The sequence below is a fragment of the Vigna unguiculata genome, chromosome 1, assembly GCF_037176805.1.
Source record: "Vigna unguiculata cultivar grain cowpea cultivar isolate G323 ecotype 2 chromosome 1, ASM3717680v1, whole genome shotgun sequence".
Lineage (NCBI taxonomy): Eukaryota > Viridiplantae > Streptophyta > Magnoliopsida > Fabales > Fabaceae > Vigna > Vigna unguiculata.
In genome coordinates, this window is record NC_140792.1 from 48340637 (window position 1) to 48354638 (window position 14002).

At 33.1% G+C, this 14002-nt stretch overlaps 2 protein-coding genes across 5 annotated transcripts; one reads left to right on the top strand and one right to left on the bottom strand.

The window, feature by feature from the left end:
• Positions 1-452: 452 nt before the first annotated feature.
• On the bottom strand, positions 453-8067 carry GLE1 (nucleoporin GLE1-like protein). 2 transcript variants are annotated; one of them, XM_028086264.2, is made up of 15 exons: positions 7887-8067; positions 7608-7787; positions 7388-7540; positions 6914-7037; positions 6618-6766; positions 5048-5213; positions 4602-4833; positions 3724-3833; positions 3404-3474; positions 3055-3136; positions 1997-2071; positions 1806-1889; positions 1163-1294; positions 957-1079; positions 453-883 (listed from the first exon to the last, which is right to left on the bottom strand). In XM_028086264.2, coding segments are annotated over exons 1-15 (1908 nt in total). In that variant the 5' UTR covers positions 7889-8067; the 3' UTR covers positions 453-658. The 2 variants fall into 2 exon arrangements, with proteins under 2 accessions (XP_027942065.1, XP_027942072.1); XM_028086271.2 differs by having other exon boundaries at positions 7608-7750; positions 7887-8049.
• Positions 8068-10273: 2206 nt separating this feature from the next.
• LOC114173947 (sieve element occlusion protein) lies at positions 10274-13760 on the top strand. Of its 3 annotated transcripts, none has more exons than XM_085675677.1 (7): positions 10274-10508; positions 10681-10788; positions 10874-11319; positions 11477-11589; positions 11683-11810; positions 12346-12741; positions 12833-13760. In XM_085675677.1, exons 1-7 carry the CDS (start codon positions 10332-10334, stop codon positions 13445-13447), a joined length of 1983 nt encoding a protein of 660 aa, XP_085531803.1. In that variant the 5' UTR covers positions 10274-10331; the 3' UTR covers positions 13448-13760. The 3 variants fall into 3 exon arrangements, with proteins under 3 accessions (XP_085531803.1, XP_085531804.1, XP_027914446.2); XM_085675678.1 differs by having other exon boundaries at positions 10309-10444; positions 12253-12741; XM_028058645.2 differs by having other exon boundaries at positions 10371-10508; positions 12253-12741.
• The last annotated feature ends 242 nt before the right edge of the window (positions 13761-14002 follow it).

The window sequence follows — 14002 nt, forward strand, 5'->3', positions numbered from 1 at the left end:
AAAACTATGCTACATTTCAGAAACAATAACAATAATTGATATAATGATAATAATAAAAAATAAAAATCATAATAATAATATTTACATTTAAATTTATGTCACATTTATTCTAAAAAATAAAATGTTAATCATCTAATTTTATCTCTTAAACTATTTTTTTATCTATTGTACTTTATCTCTTAAACTATTTTTTTAATCTATTATACTCTTTCCATCATATACAAACTTTCATTTCAGATTTATTCAAATCACACAATCTTTTTTTTAATAAAAATAACCTCACCTTCATCTCTTTTTTTTTTTCTCAAATTTATTTTCAAATCCAAACACACTCTTAAAGTGGATTCGTATGAGCTATAAATTGTTTCCCAACATTGTCTTTTGAAACAAATTAAGAACAGATTATGCTTATATCATAAAACTTTTAAATCACACAAGTACTCCTCATAACGTCAGTTCAAATAATATGTAAATGAATCCTTCCATTTTCAGGGTAAAGGAACTATTGTTAGTTTATCAGAATAAAATACATGAAAGTTGCTCAAATACTGAGTATACATAAGCCTTTGCTGACGCTTGCCCAATCCCTGACCTTTTAAATGAAAACAATCGCCAGTTTCCCTAACCTATTTTCTATTAAAGTAAAAAATTTCAATCTTCAATAATTAACATACACATTAGATAACAAATTAGACTGCAGGCTCTTTCCTTCTGGCTCTTGAAGGAACTTCTTATCTTCTATATAAGTCTGAATCTCCGTAATCGTCTTCGTCAACTCTGATATATTCCGTGATTTCAAATCAACTAAAAAGTTCTCAGAGACGACGTTCAGCATCTTCAAGAATTGCGATTTATATCTTTTAAAGAGAGCAAATCCAGCCATCTGAGAAAGTAGAATTTGTTAACCTTTTACAGATTTATACATAAAAAGTACCTCAAAATTCTAGATTACTTACTTGCAAGAATGCATTGAGCGAAACAGCTGTGTAGTGATTTGCTGGGAGTGTGTTCAAGAATCTTGCGAGCCAAGCCCAACCTTCTTGCAAGCCGTGGAAATTTTGAACGTTTGTAGTTTCAGTCTGTTGAAACAAATAAACACGGTAAAGTTCTCAGTGAAATCTGGTCAATGAAAATCTCTCAAAATTTGATATTCATGACAGACCTGAACCAGTGCACCATACACCTTCATGTATGATTCTAACCGCTTTAAATAATCTTCTGTAGTCTCCAACTTTCCATCCACTTCTCGATAACCAATACTTCTGAAGTATGCCTCCTTTGATTGAAAGGCGGTCTGGCCACAACAAAATTAATAATACAGATTCAACCCCAAATTTTTTAGATTATATTTGAAGAATACGTGTGATCCTTTTTTAGAATACATAATTACCCTCCATCAATGATTAATGTAATAAATTTAGTTGAAATATTTGAGGCAGCGAAGAATAAGGGCAAGGGCCAATTAGAAGAGATTTTTCATATATCTATATCTGACATTGCAAAAGTATCGTTTCTGCCTAAAGTAAATAATCGTTCTTTGTGGAATGTAATTGTTGTGTCAGAAAAGTTCGACAGCTAATGTCTACACTGTAGCAGTTACAGTTAAAACATAACCGTTTTGCTTAACTCAGAAAAATTGGGCCTGACCTGTTATTAAGATAAAATGTCATATGACTAATAAACGAATTTTATGTAGAAAAAGATTTTCCCACCTTCAAAATAACTCTAAAGAGAGTTCAAGTATACAAAATTCACTGCTTTCTCAATCACACAACCATACCACAATCTGTACAACACGAAGGTACCTTCTTGTAAAGCAGGTGCTTTGGAACGGTATAAAGGCAAGCCATGTGAAGCTCAGCAAGAAAAATATCCATTGCTTGTGGAATCTGCCTTGCAAATGATAAATCATTGAAAACTAAATAAATAATTGTATTTTAAAAAATATCTATTCATTCTGTGCTTCTCTGGATGCCAGGGATTAAGGATGTTGTACCTGAGATGTAACAAGAACGATGACATAGGCACTTGCAAAGGGAGCATTCCCGGGGTTTTCACAGTACGAAACAACCTGCGTGGTATGTCGTTAGTTGGCAACTTTGTCTACTAACAACCATAGATAGGTAACATTCCAATTTTTCGAAAGATTTTGTCCCTCATTTCGATAATTTTAAAGTCAAAATTATATGGATTTTAGCCACATTATCTGATCATCATTAATCATAGGGCTTGATAGATAGGTTCCAAAGCAAAGCAAGGGACCAACATGTGGTTTAATTTTAACATAGAAAAAACTCATGATCAAGTGCCAAAAGAAAGGTGTTCGGTTGTCTTACATCAGCTATACAAAGGTATATGAGGAGAGAAGCTTGCATGTTTAATTCTATAAAAGGGGAGATCAAGAATGACAATGAAGTTAATATCACGGTAAATAATATCTCTAAAAAGTTGGCCTATAACCGAGTGAAATAATACCATGGAGTCAACCTCAACTAGCAGGATAAACTTAGTTTTTCCTGAACACTACTTTTCCTGATACAAATTTTAGAAAAAATAAAAACCAATGAAGTAGGCATTTTACATAGATTAATTTTGATCTATAAACATTCTCAAATATGACAAATACTGCTGGAAAAGATATAACAAAAGAAGTTATTTAAATATAATTTGTTATAAGGATTCAAAGCAGTGGGGGGGGGGGGGGATCATAACTTATCAGTAGTATTTTAAACTGTCAATGGATGAGAAGTTCACATCTAAAACAAACAACTGAACCCAGTTTTAATAATAAGGCTTAACTTAATTATGTTTCCAGTTCTTGAAATTTAGGATAATTCTGATTTTGATCCCATTTAAAAAAAGTTTATTCTAGTCCCTTAAAATGTTAAAAAACTAAGATTTTAGTTCTTAAACAGTATTTGAAGGACCACAAAGTTTTTTAAAACTGTTTCTAGCCGCTCAAATTTAGTGTTTAGATTAATCTATTATTACTGCCGGCTGTGTTCTGGTAAAGCAGAAAGAAAGAGACAGTAGAGGTCAATAATATGAAATTACCTTTTTAGCAAATATCTCAATGCTGACTGATTGAGGATATTGAGGATCATTCAAAAGTTTAATCAGTTCGCTGGCTTTTGACCTACAGAATTTTCAAAAGAGTAAACAGACATGTATTAATAAGATCCTGTTCAAGGATAAGGATTGCCTTTATTGGAAATAAAATCCTTGAACAGTCTACATTTCATAGATATTCTTGTTTGCTACTTCATTGAAACATTTCTTGAACAGTTTTGCAACAAGAACAATTAGATAAAATCGTGCTCCTTAAAAAGAATTGAAGGTACAAGGAACGATGAAAAATTAATAAATTAAAGTATGCATTAGCAAAATTAAATATTCCCTTTACCTAACATTGTCTCTTACACCCCTTATTTGCCTTATATTCCGGGAAATATTACCCTCGTGCCGGGTGTAATCCTGAACAGATGTAGACACAAAGTGTGCTAGTAAGTCAATAAAGTGAGATAGACAGAAACAATTTCCTCGTGCTGCAAAAATTTCAAGCCTCAGATAGGTGAACATAAGAATCATTAAAAATATATATTATATTATCTAGAATAATATTGAATTACAAAATATGATAAAAACAATCAACAAAAATTGCTTATTGCTTGTAGGTTAGAAAACCTTAAGATGAATATCCCGGAGATCTCATTTCAAGAATACCTTATTAGAACTTGATCTTATCATTTGGTTTCTCTCACATAGCTCTTTCAATTTCTGCAGTCTCCCCTGTTCCAGATTCAAAGCACTTGCTGCAGCTCGATATAAATTACCTGAAGATTGTTTTAAGTCGGTTGATTTCTTGGATGATAAAACATGTAAAAACTAACAATAAATAGATAATAGATCTAAACATTCAAACAGGGAATCCAGTTTGGGACAAGTGGAAGTGCTTGTCCCTCCCCCTACCCCGATTCTCCAATCAATCCAACATGTAAACATCAGCACACAAAAACTATTCTTTAATTCATATTTAGTTTCATTAAGTATTTCTAAACCCTACACTTTTGAAACAATAAAAACAACAATAATCAGGTGAACCTTTTGATTTACAATTGAAAAAATAGTCATTGAATTGCACGTATATCTTATATAGAAAGAAAATTAATACTGAGACCCCAGCATAAAGTATGTCTAGTGGTTCAATGCATCAATATTTTTATTTTCCACAGCAAAGCACCAAACGAAGAACAAAAGAAAGAAGAGGTTTAAAACGGGGGAGGGGGCTGGACAGAGTGCATAAAAGAAACTTCTGCAATTAACAATGATGTAACTGAAGGTAAAAATAGAACATTCAAATGACTTAAACCACACCAGATTATGCAGGTAGCCTCACCAAACAATGCTGATATGACAAGTAGAAAATCAATTTCTTTAGAATAGAATATGGCAAGAAAAAGCAAATTTCCAGCTAAGTGATAGACTAATGGTCTGAAAAAAAGCAAGCATTCTTGCATATTAGATGTTGACAAACAGGAAAACATCAAAAACTAACAGTGGCATTGAAAAGATATATCATAAATGTAAAAGAAAACTATTACCATATTCCTTGTTTTCAGCATTGGATACGCTTGATGTATCTGTTGAATCCCCAGCAGCTTGTTGGGTCCCTCCAGAAGTAACCCTTTTGGAAGTTTCATTGGCTTCCTTTACTTCTCTTTTTTCAGCTTCTGCCACTGCTGCTCCTTTTTCAGCTTCCATTGCTGCCTGTTTTCTGGCTTCCATTGTTGCTTTTCTCTCAGCTTCTCGTTTTGTTTCATCAGCAAGTTTGGCCTGCACCCACAAAATTTGAAAGTAATTAATGAAAGGGCATTTGAGCCAAAGTTTGTACTTTCTATAAATAAAATTAAGATAGAAGGTTGTAACGTATGATGACAAACCTCATCAGGCGTTTTCAGCATCATGTCAAATGAAATTTAAAATCATACATGCATAACAATTTGACAAATAACTAGCACAATGAACTAAAATATAAAGGTTCCGGTACCTCTGCTTCAGCTCTAGCCTTTTCTTGCTGCAGCTTTTCAAAAGCAGCCTTTCTCTTGGCCTCTTCATAAGCTGCTGCGTCACTTCTTATTTTCCTTTCTTCTATTTGTGATCTGAGTTCACGGTCTCGTTGAACAGCTGTCAAGTGATTATCAAGTGCTTCTGCACTAAAAAATTGGAGAGTGAACAACATGATACTGTTTCTGGTACTGAATTACAGAATGAAAATTATACAAATGAATATTCAGTTCCTAATGTATCTCAGCTTCATACAGGTCCTAATGTTGTGTTCTCGAAAAAATTGTAAAAAATAGGCATTCTATGACTACAAGAGCTAAGGCTGGTATATTCAAACCTATAGAACCTATGCTGCTGCTATCAATACATAAATAATATGATCCTACAATTGAGCCTACCATGGGAAAAGAGGCTTTAAATAAACCTGAGTGGTTTAAAGCTATGCAATAGAGTATAATGCTCCTATGTCTAACAACACATGGTCTCTTGTAGATTTACCTCATGGGATGCAAATGGAGTTTTAAATCTAAGTCCAATGCAGATGGAAGTTTTCAAAGTCACAGGGCCAGATCAGTAGCATAAGGCTTTCATCAAGCAGAAGGATTTGACTTCTCTGAAACATTCAGTCATGTTATCAAACCAACAATTCTCGATATTGTTCTTACTCTTGCAATCTCTTTCAATCGGCCCATTCATCAAGTTGACATCAATAATGCTTTCTTACAAGTTGATTTAGAAGAAACCGTGTAAATGCTACAGCCACCACAATTCACTTCAAGTGATAAAGGAGAAGTGTGCAGATTAAACAAAGCTATCTATGGTCTAAAGCAAACCCCTAGGTCCTGTTTCCATACACCAAGTTAGACTCTTATCAAATGGATTTTCATTCAGCTAAAAGTGATATGTCTTTATTTAAAAATGTTGGAATTATTTGTTAGCAGATAATCTTCGCATGCACTAAAGAGCCAAACATTTTGAATTGGATCTTCACTTTGTTCAGGACAGTTCTTAGCAAACAAGTTGGGTTTATTCATCTTCCTGCTCAATTTCAGATTGCTGGCCTCCTTACCAAACCAAACCTATCTCAGGAAAACAGTTTGCAGTCTCAAGGGACAAGCTTATAGTTACCAACTTCTCCGCCATGAGTTTGAGGGGAATGTTAAGAGATAGTGTTAGTTATGTTAGTTAGTTAGTATTTGTATTTCTGTATAAACAGTGTACAGTTATCAGTTTGCAGTTTTTTACAATAATTCATAATGTTTTCTTCTTCATCTATATTCTTCACTACCCTTTCCTTTGTCTCAACAATCTTCCTCCCACAAAAAGGTTAATCTTATATCCTTTCACCAGTATCTTTTAAAGAGAAATGCAAAACATATTATGCCCACATTCCAAACAAATAGAAAAAATAGACACTAATAAAACCAATCTACTGTTTAAAGAGTCTGACAGAAAAATAGAAATACAACACATTATCCAAGACAGATACGTAGAAGAAAAATCATAATGACTAGAAAGAAGAGATGAGGCGTGGGGAGATAATGAAATCTTACATCCTACGCTGATATTGAGTGTCAAACTTTTTATCCAATTCCTGCCTTGCTTCTTTATATTTCTCAACTCGAAGGAGGGAAGAAGCAGAATTTTGAGTTTCATTCACCAAAGCTGTCTCCAATGCCGAAATCTTATTCCTAATTTCATCCTGTCAACCACATAACAAAACAAACCATGAGTTTGATTCGCAATTATCACAAGTTATACAGTGATCCACCAGACAAATTATTCAACTTTTAACAGAGAAGTCAAACAGGTAACAAGTGCATTGACATCAATCAACACCATACCTCACCTTAACCCTAAGCTGGTGCTCCTGCGCCAACTCAAACAAGGCACCTTCTACCTCTCCCAATTCATCCATCAAGCAAGGTCGCACTTCAAAACCAGAAACAATGTCTGAATCGTCATCACTGTCACTGAAACACCAAAGGAAAAGCAAACATTACTCTCAAAACACCCAATATAAAGACGACCACAAGTTTTCTAAAAATAAAAAAGATCCATGTTGACATTTCCAATATTCAACAGACATAACTTACGCACAGTTCCTTAGGTATTCTCTGTATTGTTCTCTAATCAGAACCAGGGTTTCACTTCACCTCTATAACCTTCATAATCCCTAATGTAAGTCTTCATTATGCAAATTACCAAAGTGAAGGCCCAATTCTATTCGGATAACTGAAGAACCAGCGCTTACATAACTGTAGCTAAGTTTTCTCCCTATTCAAAAATATTTGAAAAAATCTAGGGTTCAAGAAATGAGCACCTCAGATAAACTTCATCACAAGTGAACCGTTTGGCATTGCCAGCCACTACCAATGCCTTGTCCACATGATCATCATCCTCGCTCTCCGAGTCCTCCATCTCATACTCATCGGCCCGCAATACGAAAGTTCTACCTTTGTCAATTTCTCTCCCACTGGACACGCCTCAACCGTCAACACAGTTCAAATCAAACCACAAGTTGAAAGAGAGAAAATAAGTACCGAGTTCTTGATTTTTCGAAAGGTATAGAACGTTCATTGGAAGAAGTAGCACTAGCGAGCTTCGTCTCCAAATCGTTGAGTTCCGAAACAAGATCGTCAAAACTCCAATCAGGTTCCGGGTCTGCGGCCACGCCATCCACTCTCTGCGAACAATTACGAATATTCAATTTCACAGCACCCCTACAAATGCCATAGCAAATTGAAATTCATTTTCCTGGATACGAATCAAAACCACCGAATTTGAAATTCCAAGATTACTGAAAAGAAAAGAGAATCTACATTGTTTGTTCAGTACTTGAAACGATAACGGGGTGTTCACAGGCGACACAATTAGAGGTGTCGGAAGCTACCCCGGCGACCGAACAACATCGACGACACCGTTTTCAAATTTTGGGGGAGTAGGGTTAGGGCTTGGAAATGTTATTTTCTTATAAAAAGGAAGGTACCTAAAATAATTTATCATTTATTCTTATGTCGAAATTATAAAGAGATTAAATGCAAACTTGTTAGGAGTATTTGGGTCGAATTTAAAAAATACATGAAACAGAACGTAATCAATGTTCGCATTAGATTTCTTCTTAAATACGAAATTCGAGCCAAGATCAAATAAGAGAGGTTAATTTACATTGAATTTTATTTATACAAAATTATATTTAAAAAATTCGTAGATAGTTTTATTTTATCATTAAAGAGCTTAAATACCATTTTTTTATGGTAACTAACTAGCTCCCTAAATAGTAAAAAAACTTAAAAAATATATAAATATACCATAAAACTTCAAATATAATAATTAAATATAAATAAATAAATCATTTGTTTTGTTTAAGTTTATTGAATTTATATATTATAAATTTAATACTCAAATCAATAATTATTAAATTAAATTATTTTTTAACCAATTGAATATATAATAAGAAATTTTGTTCAAGAGTAAAATTTTATGTTAAACAATTATTATTGAATTAATATGATATTAAATTGATTTGAAGAGAAACATGCAGAATGTAATAACGATGCCTTAAATGTGTTTATGTGTATAGAAAGTCATATGCGAGCATGAGTACAAAACTTATATTATTATTATTATTATTTGCACAATAATAAAAGAAAAACACACGCAATGATAATAATGAAAGAAAAATAATACTATTATATTAAAAGATTTTACATATTAAATATATATCAAACATAAGGTACTCCAAAGAGTAAAATGTCTTTATATACAAAATTTAAGAATAAAAAACATATTAAAACAATCAAGACAAAACATTTCATGTGAGAGTGTACAGGATATACGATAAACAATTTAATTAAATTTAACATTAATAGATTCTCTCTAGTCTATAATCTTTAACATTAAAAGATTTTTGGCCTTGTTTTATATTGAAGCTAAATTAATGGTATCGGTCAAATGGATTACAGTGATACGATCGAAAAGTTACGTACAATAAACATTCGTTTAAGGCCAGACTCATTTAAATATGCATCTCACTTAAATTCGCATTTGAAAAGAAAAAAATATCGGATTAATAATTTTGTAAATTTTGTTCAGAAGAAATTATTAAAATCATTTGACTTTATATTTTGTTATATATATATATATATATATATATATATATATATATATTTTGTATAGATAGATTGAGAAAGAAAGTATGAATAAAATAAAATAATAAGTTTTTTTTAACATGTCTTTTATCTTTCATATTTTTACAATTTTTAAAAATTCTTAACAATAATATTCAAACTGTAATTATATGATGCCTAGTATTTTATATTGTAATATGACTCTTCAAATTTTATAAATTCCCATTTCAATTAAGTCTGCATCAAATTCCCAAGATCGGACTGCGAATATTTAGTGTAATCTAAAATTTAGCACAAAATGAAGTAGTTGTCAAAATCACCATGATGTGAACCAATGCCTTTCGAGGAATGAATGAAGTTTGTGTGATGTGATGTGAGAAATTGAGAATCAATCTTTCAAAAAAGAAGACAAAGCTCTTTTACTTGCCTTATGAGAAGAGAAAAGCATAAAGAAAAGTATTATACTTGCTCCCCTGTCCCTCTAATTAAAAAAACTAACAACAGTTGCATTGATTTAACTATTTTCAGAAGTTCGTATAGAAAGAGAAAAGAAGATATTGCCTTTTGATAAAGATGTTTCTTTGATTATATAATCCAGTTTTATAATAATCTCGGATTGTATTGAAAAAACTGTGGCTCCCATGATGGATATGTCAATTATCTGATTCTCAGGCCGAGCAGCACAGTCACTTCACAAATCCAAGAAATAGTAATTTAATACCAAAATAAATAAAGTGAAAGAGGAAAAGAAAAAGTAACAACACATTTTCCTTCCCTGTTTATAACGATGTAAATCTAAGTGTGAGTCTAAGTCTCACATTAAATAAAAATGAGAAAGTTGAACATCATATTACAATGAAAACCCATAAACTAATTCTTTTAAGATTTTAAGTTATAAGTGGTATCAATGTCTTGTGTACTTGAACTTATATGTGTTATATCTCTTTGGAAATCTTCTCTGGGAAGACTCATCATCACATATAAATTAGCATAAGCATAATAAGAATACTTGAATAGCATATTAGAGACATGTTGATGGTTTTCATCATCTTTCTGTTTTGGCCAGATCAAAATAATAGAAATATAGCAACAGAATTATCCAATGATAGAAGAACCTCGTAAATTTTGCAGTGTGGCATGCTAATTTGGTGCATTTCAACCTTGAGTTCCTTTTTTTTCTTAATTTCAAACATGCAACGTGATAATCTTATAAAGAAGCTCCTCCTGACACATGATCCAGATGGTCGTAGGTTGGATTCTGAGGCAATTCTTCTTGCTGTGGGCAACATTATGTTTCATTCTTCCAAAATAATAGTAATTTTTATCCACCTTGATACACCCTTCATGCTGCAGCCATAAACTCATGTAGTCTCATACCATTTTTAAAATTATCGCTAACAAGAAATTCATTAAACTGAGTGTGGCATAGAACTCATATTACCTGTATTGAAGCTTTCAGATTATAATTTCTATTCGCTTGTTTCAGGTGACTTCTAATTTATATTCTGCTGCCTTTCAGAAGAATGACATAACTGAAATTGAAACGATTGGTTGTAGTGAATCGGTAGGATTCATCATTACAAAAATATGCAAGGTATTCTACATGTTTGATGTTTTGACAATGAGAGTTAATGCATTTGCTGTTATACTTATGATTAACGTATCTATTTTGTTGGCAGATACTCTGCAGATGCTCTGGTGAAGGTGATATTAACTCAAGGGTCATAAATCTGTTTGATTTGATAGGAAAGTATAGCTGGGATGCAAAAGTAGTTCTAGTGCTTGCTGCTTTTGCTGTAAGATATGGTGAATTTTGGCAACTTATGCAGCTACATCGTGGTAACAGTTTGGCAGCTTTAATTTCAAGTATTAAGCAGCTTCCCTGCAACTTAAAGCCACTGAAGCTACAAATCAAGGCATTGAGCTTGTTGGTTGAGACCATGATGGATGTGGCTATGTGTATAATTAAGTTTGAATACTTACCTCTTCAACATGTTGAGCACGGAAATCATATATTCCGAGTCACAAAGTCTCAAATATACGAGGCTGCATACTGGATCGCCAGAAGCTGTTTAGCATGTTTTTCCCAAGTCAAGGACTTCACAATCAAGCCACATGAGCAAGTGCATGTTTCTTCTCTCTGAGGCTCAGATCAATACTGTCAAGCATGCATAATTCTTTAATTTGTTTGAATAGCCTCTCATAATTGCTGATAGTTTGAAAAGCACGTAAAAAATTGCCTAGGATGATATTTTGATGTATTCGGTATCCACACATTTCAGGTACTCAGATTCAGCAATAATTGCTGCTTGGGAGCTTTCGAGTTTGGCGTATAGATTAAGTGGTACATGCTGCAATCTTAGAAGACAGGTGGATCTGTGTTACGAAGAAATAGGTTATTTTTTAGCTTCATAATGATGCTTCTAATGACAGGTTTATTAAACAATTATGATTTATGTACTAAGATCAGTGATTTATAATGTTTCAGAGAGAAACTTGTATCAGAGGCTGTTGGATCTTGCTCGTGAGGATCACATTGATAATCAGAAGATTCTCACTTTATTTTTTCCTTCAAATAATTACTTGCCACTGAAGGATTGCTCCACAGAAACAAAGGTATTATGCTCTTTAAATCTTCACTAGTATTACCCTTCTTGTAAAGTTATTAGTGATCACATAGCTACTTAATAGAATCATTATGTTTAAATCTTAACCATCCAATCAAAACCTAATAGTCTATACTCATTATTCTCAATTCTCACAATATTAAAGTATTTCTTAAATAAGAAACTCCGTTTGCATATTGGGATATACGTAATGAGAACACTTCTCATTTTTTGAACATAAGAATTATAAATTTAAATTATACGCATAGGTGGAATTTGAATGAATAACACATTGGTAGGATTTTTCTAATGCACTCTTGTTTGTTTTCGGGAAGTGTGATGATAGCTCTAGCTAGTTTCAGATTTGTTAAAATATTTCTGAAGACGCAATTTGCGAATATATTCTTTCTAGACTAAGAAATCTTCTAATCTTAATCCTCTTTTATCAACAGTTAAGTGTGTCTGAGCTGAAAAACAAGTTAGTTCTGTTGTTGATCACAAAACCACAGTTACTCAGCCCTGTAGATCTATTCTTACTTGTCCAGCAAACATGCGATCATCCTCTGAACGAGAGGCTGAAGGAGAGTTATAAGATTGTGTGGATTCCCCTTCCATCTTCTGATTCATGGACTGAAGCTGAAGAAAGTAGTTTTAATTTTCTGTCAGATTCCTTGCCTTGGCATGCTGTTCGGAAACCAAGGTTACTTAGCCCAGCAGTGATCAAGTACATAAGGGAAAGATGGAACTACAAGGATGAGCCCATCATGGTGGCTCTAGATTCAAGAGGGAAGGTCACGAATTACAATGCTCTTGATATGATCAACATTTGGGGAGCCAAAGCTTACCCTTTTTCAGCTTCCAAAGAGGAAGATCTGTGGCAAGACCAGAATTTGACCATGCAACTTTTGCTGGATGAGATCAATCCTCTCCTTGCTTATTGGGTAGGAGTCTGATTATAGCATGTTTTGATGCAGATTATAGCAGTTTAATTTCACGTAATGTTACTAGATTTGACATTGTACCATGTGTCAGGTTGAGCAAGGCAAAAGTATTTGCCTTTATGGGAGTGAAAACTTGGTTTGGATCCAACAATTCAATGATAAGATAAATGAGCTCAAACGAGCAGGTCTGCAGCTGGAAACAATATATGTTGGTAATAGTCAATTGGGTGAACATGTTAAGCAAATAATGGCAAGAAGTGGTGAAACTAGTCGCAGTGATCCACTTTCCTTCACAAACGTGCAATTCTTCTGGCTTCGGTTGGCGAGTATGAGAAGATCTAAACTCAGACTAGGGAAGACACAAAGTGGTGATTCTGTACTAGCAGAGTTGTCAGCTTTGCTTGAAATGGATGATAGGGAAGAAGGTTGGGCAGTGATTGGAAGTGGGGGTTCAACAGATATTATCAGGCTTCAAGGGATGCAGGTGATGGAATTCTTAAGGAAATGTTCTGTGTGGAGAGAAAATATAACCAAGTTTGGATTGTGGGGTGCTCCAAGAAACATCCTAGAAACTGATTTTGTTGAAGGGAGTTGCACTCACTCTTACTTTGTTCCCTCAAGAGAAAATGAAAGACCAAGTCAAGGAACTGTAATTTGTCAAGTGTGCAAGCGTCCCATGAAGAAGTTCGTGGTGTACAAGCCATGAATGAGACACACACAATAGGTAAATTGAACTGTCTATTGTTGTGCATGACTAAGCAAGAACAGATATAGGGAAGAAAAACCAACTCAATTTGATTTTTTCTGAATCGATTTTGTCTCTAGTTTAATGTAATAGTTGAGTGCTTTAATTTTTTGAAGTGGTATGAATGTCAAGTCTTAACGACAGAGACAAATTACATTTTCGCATTTCATATGTTTTTGTTTGTACTTCTGTTTGGTGAAGACTATAACACAATGATACATCTATATAGTCTTTGGAATTCATGCCAAGAATTGTTATCGTGTTCACGTTAGAATTTTTTTTAACAATGTTCAGTTATTATAATTTTTATTCTGCACTCTACACATTCTAATAATTTTGCACTCTACTTTTATAATAAAAAAGGAATTTGAATTCTCAATTGAGTTTTTTTTGTTATTTCTCTGGTGTGTCTTCAAAATAAATGAATGGACACTGATATTGATGTTATGTTTTAAAATATATTAAAAAAAAAATTAATATACATACATCAATATATTTTTAATACTTAATAGAAAA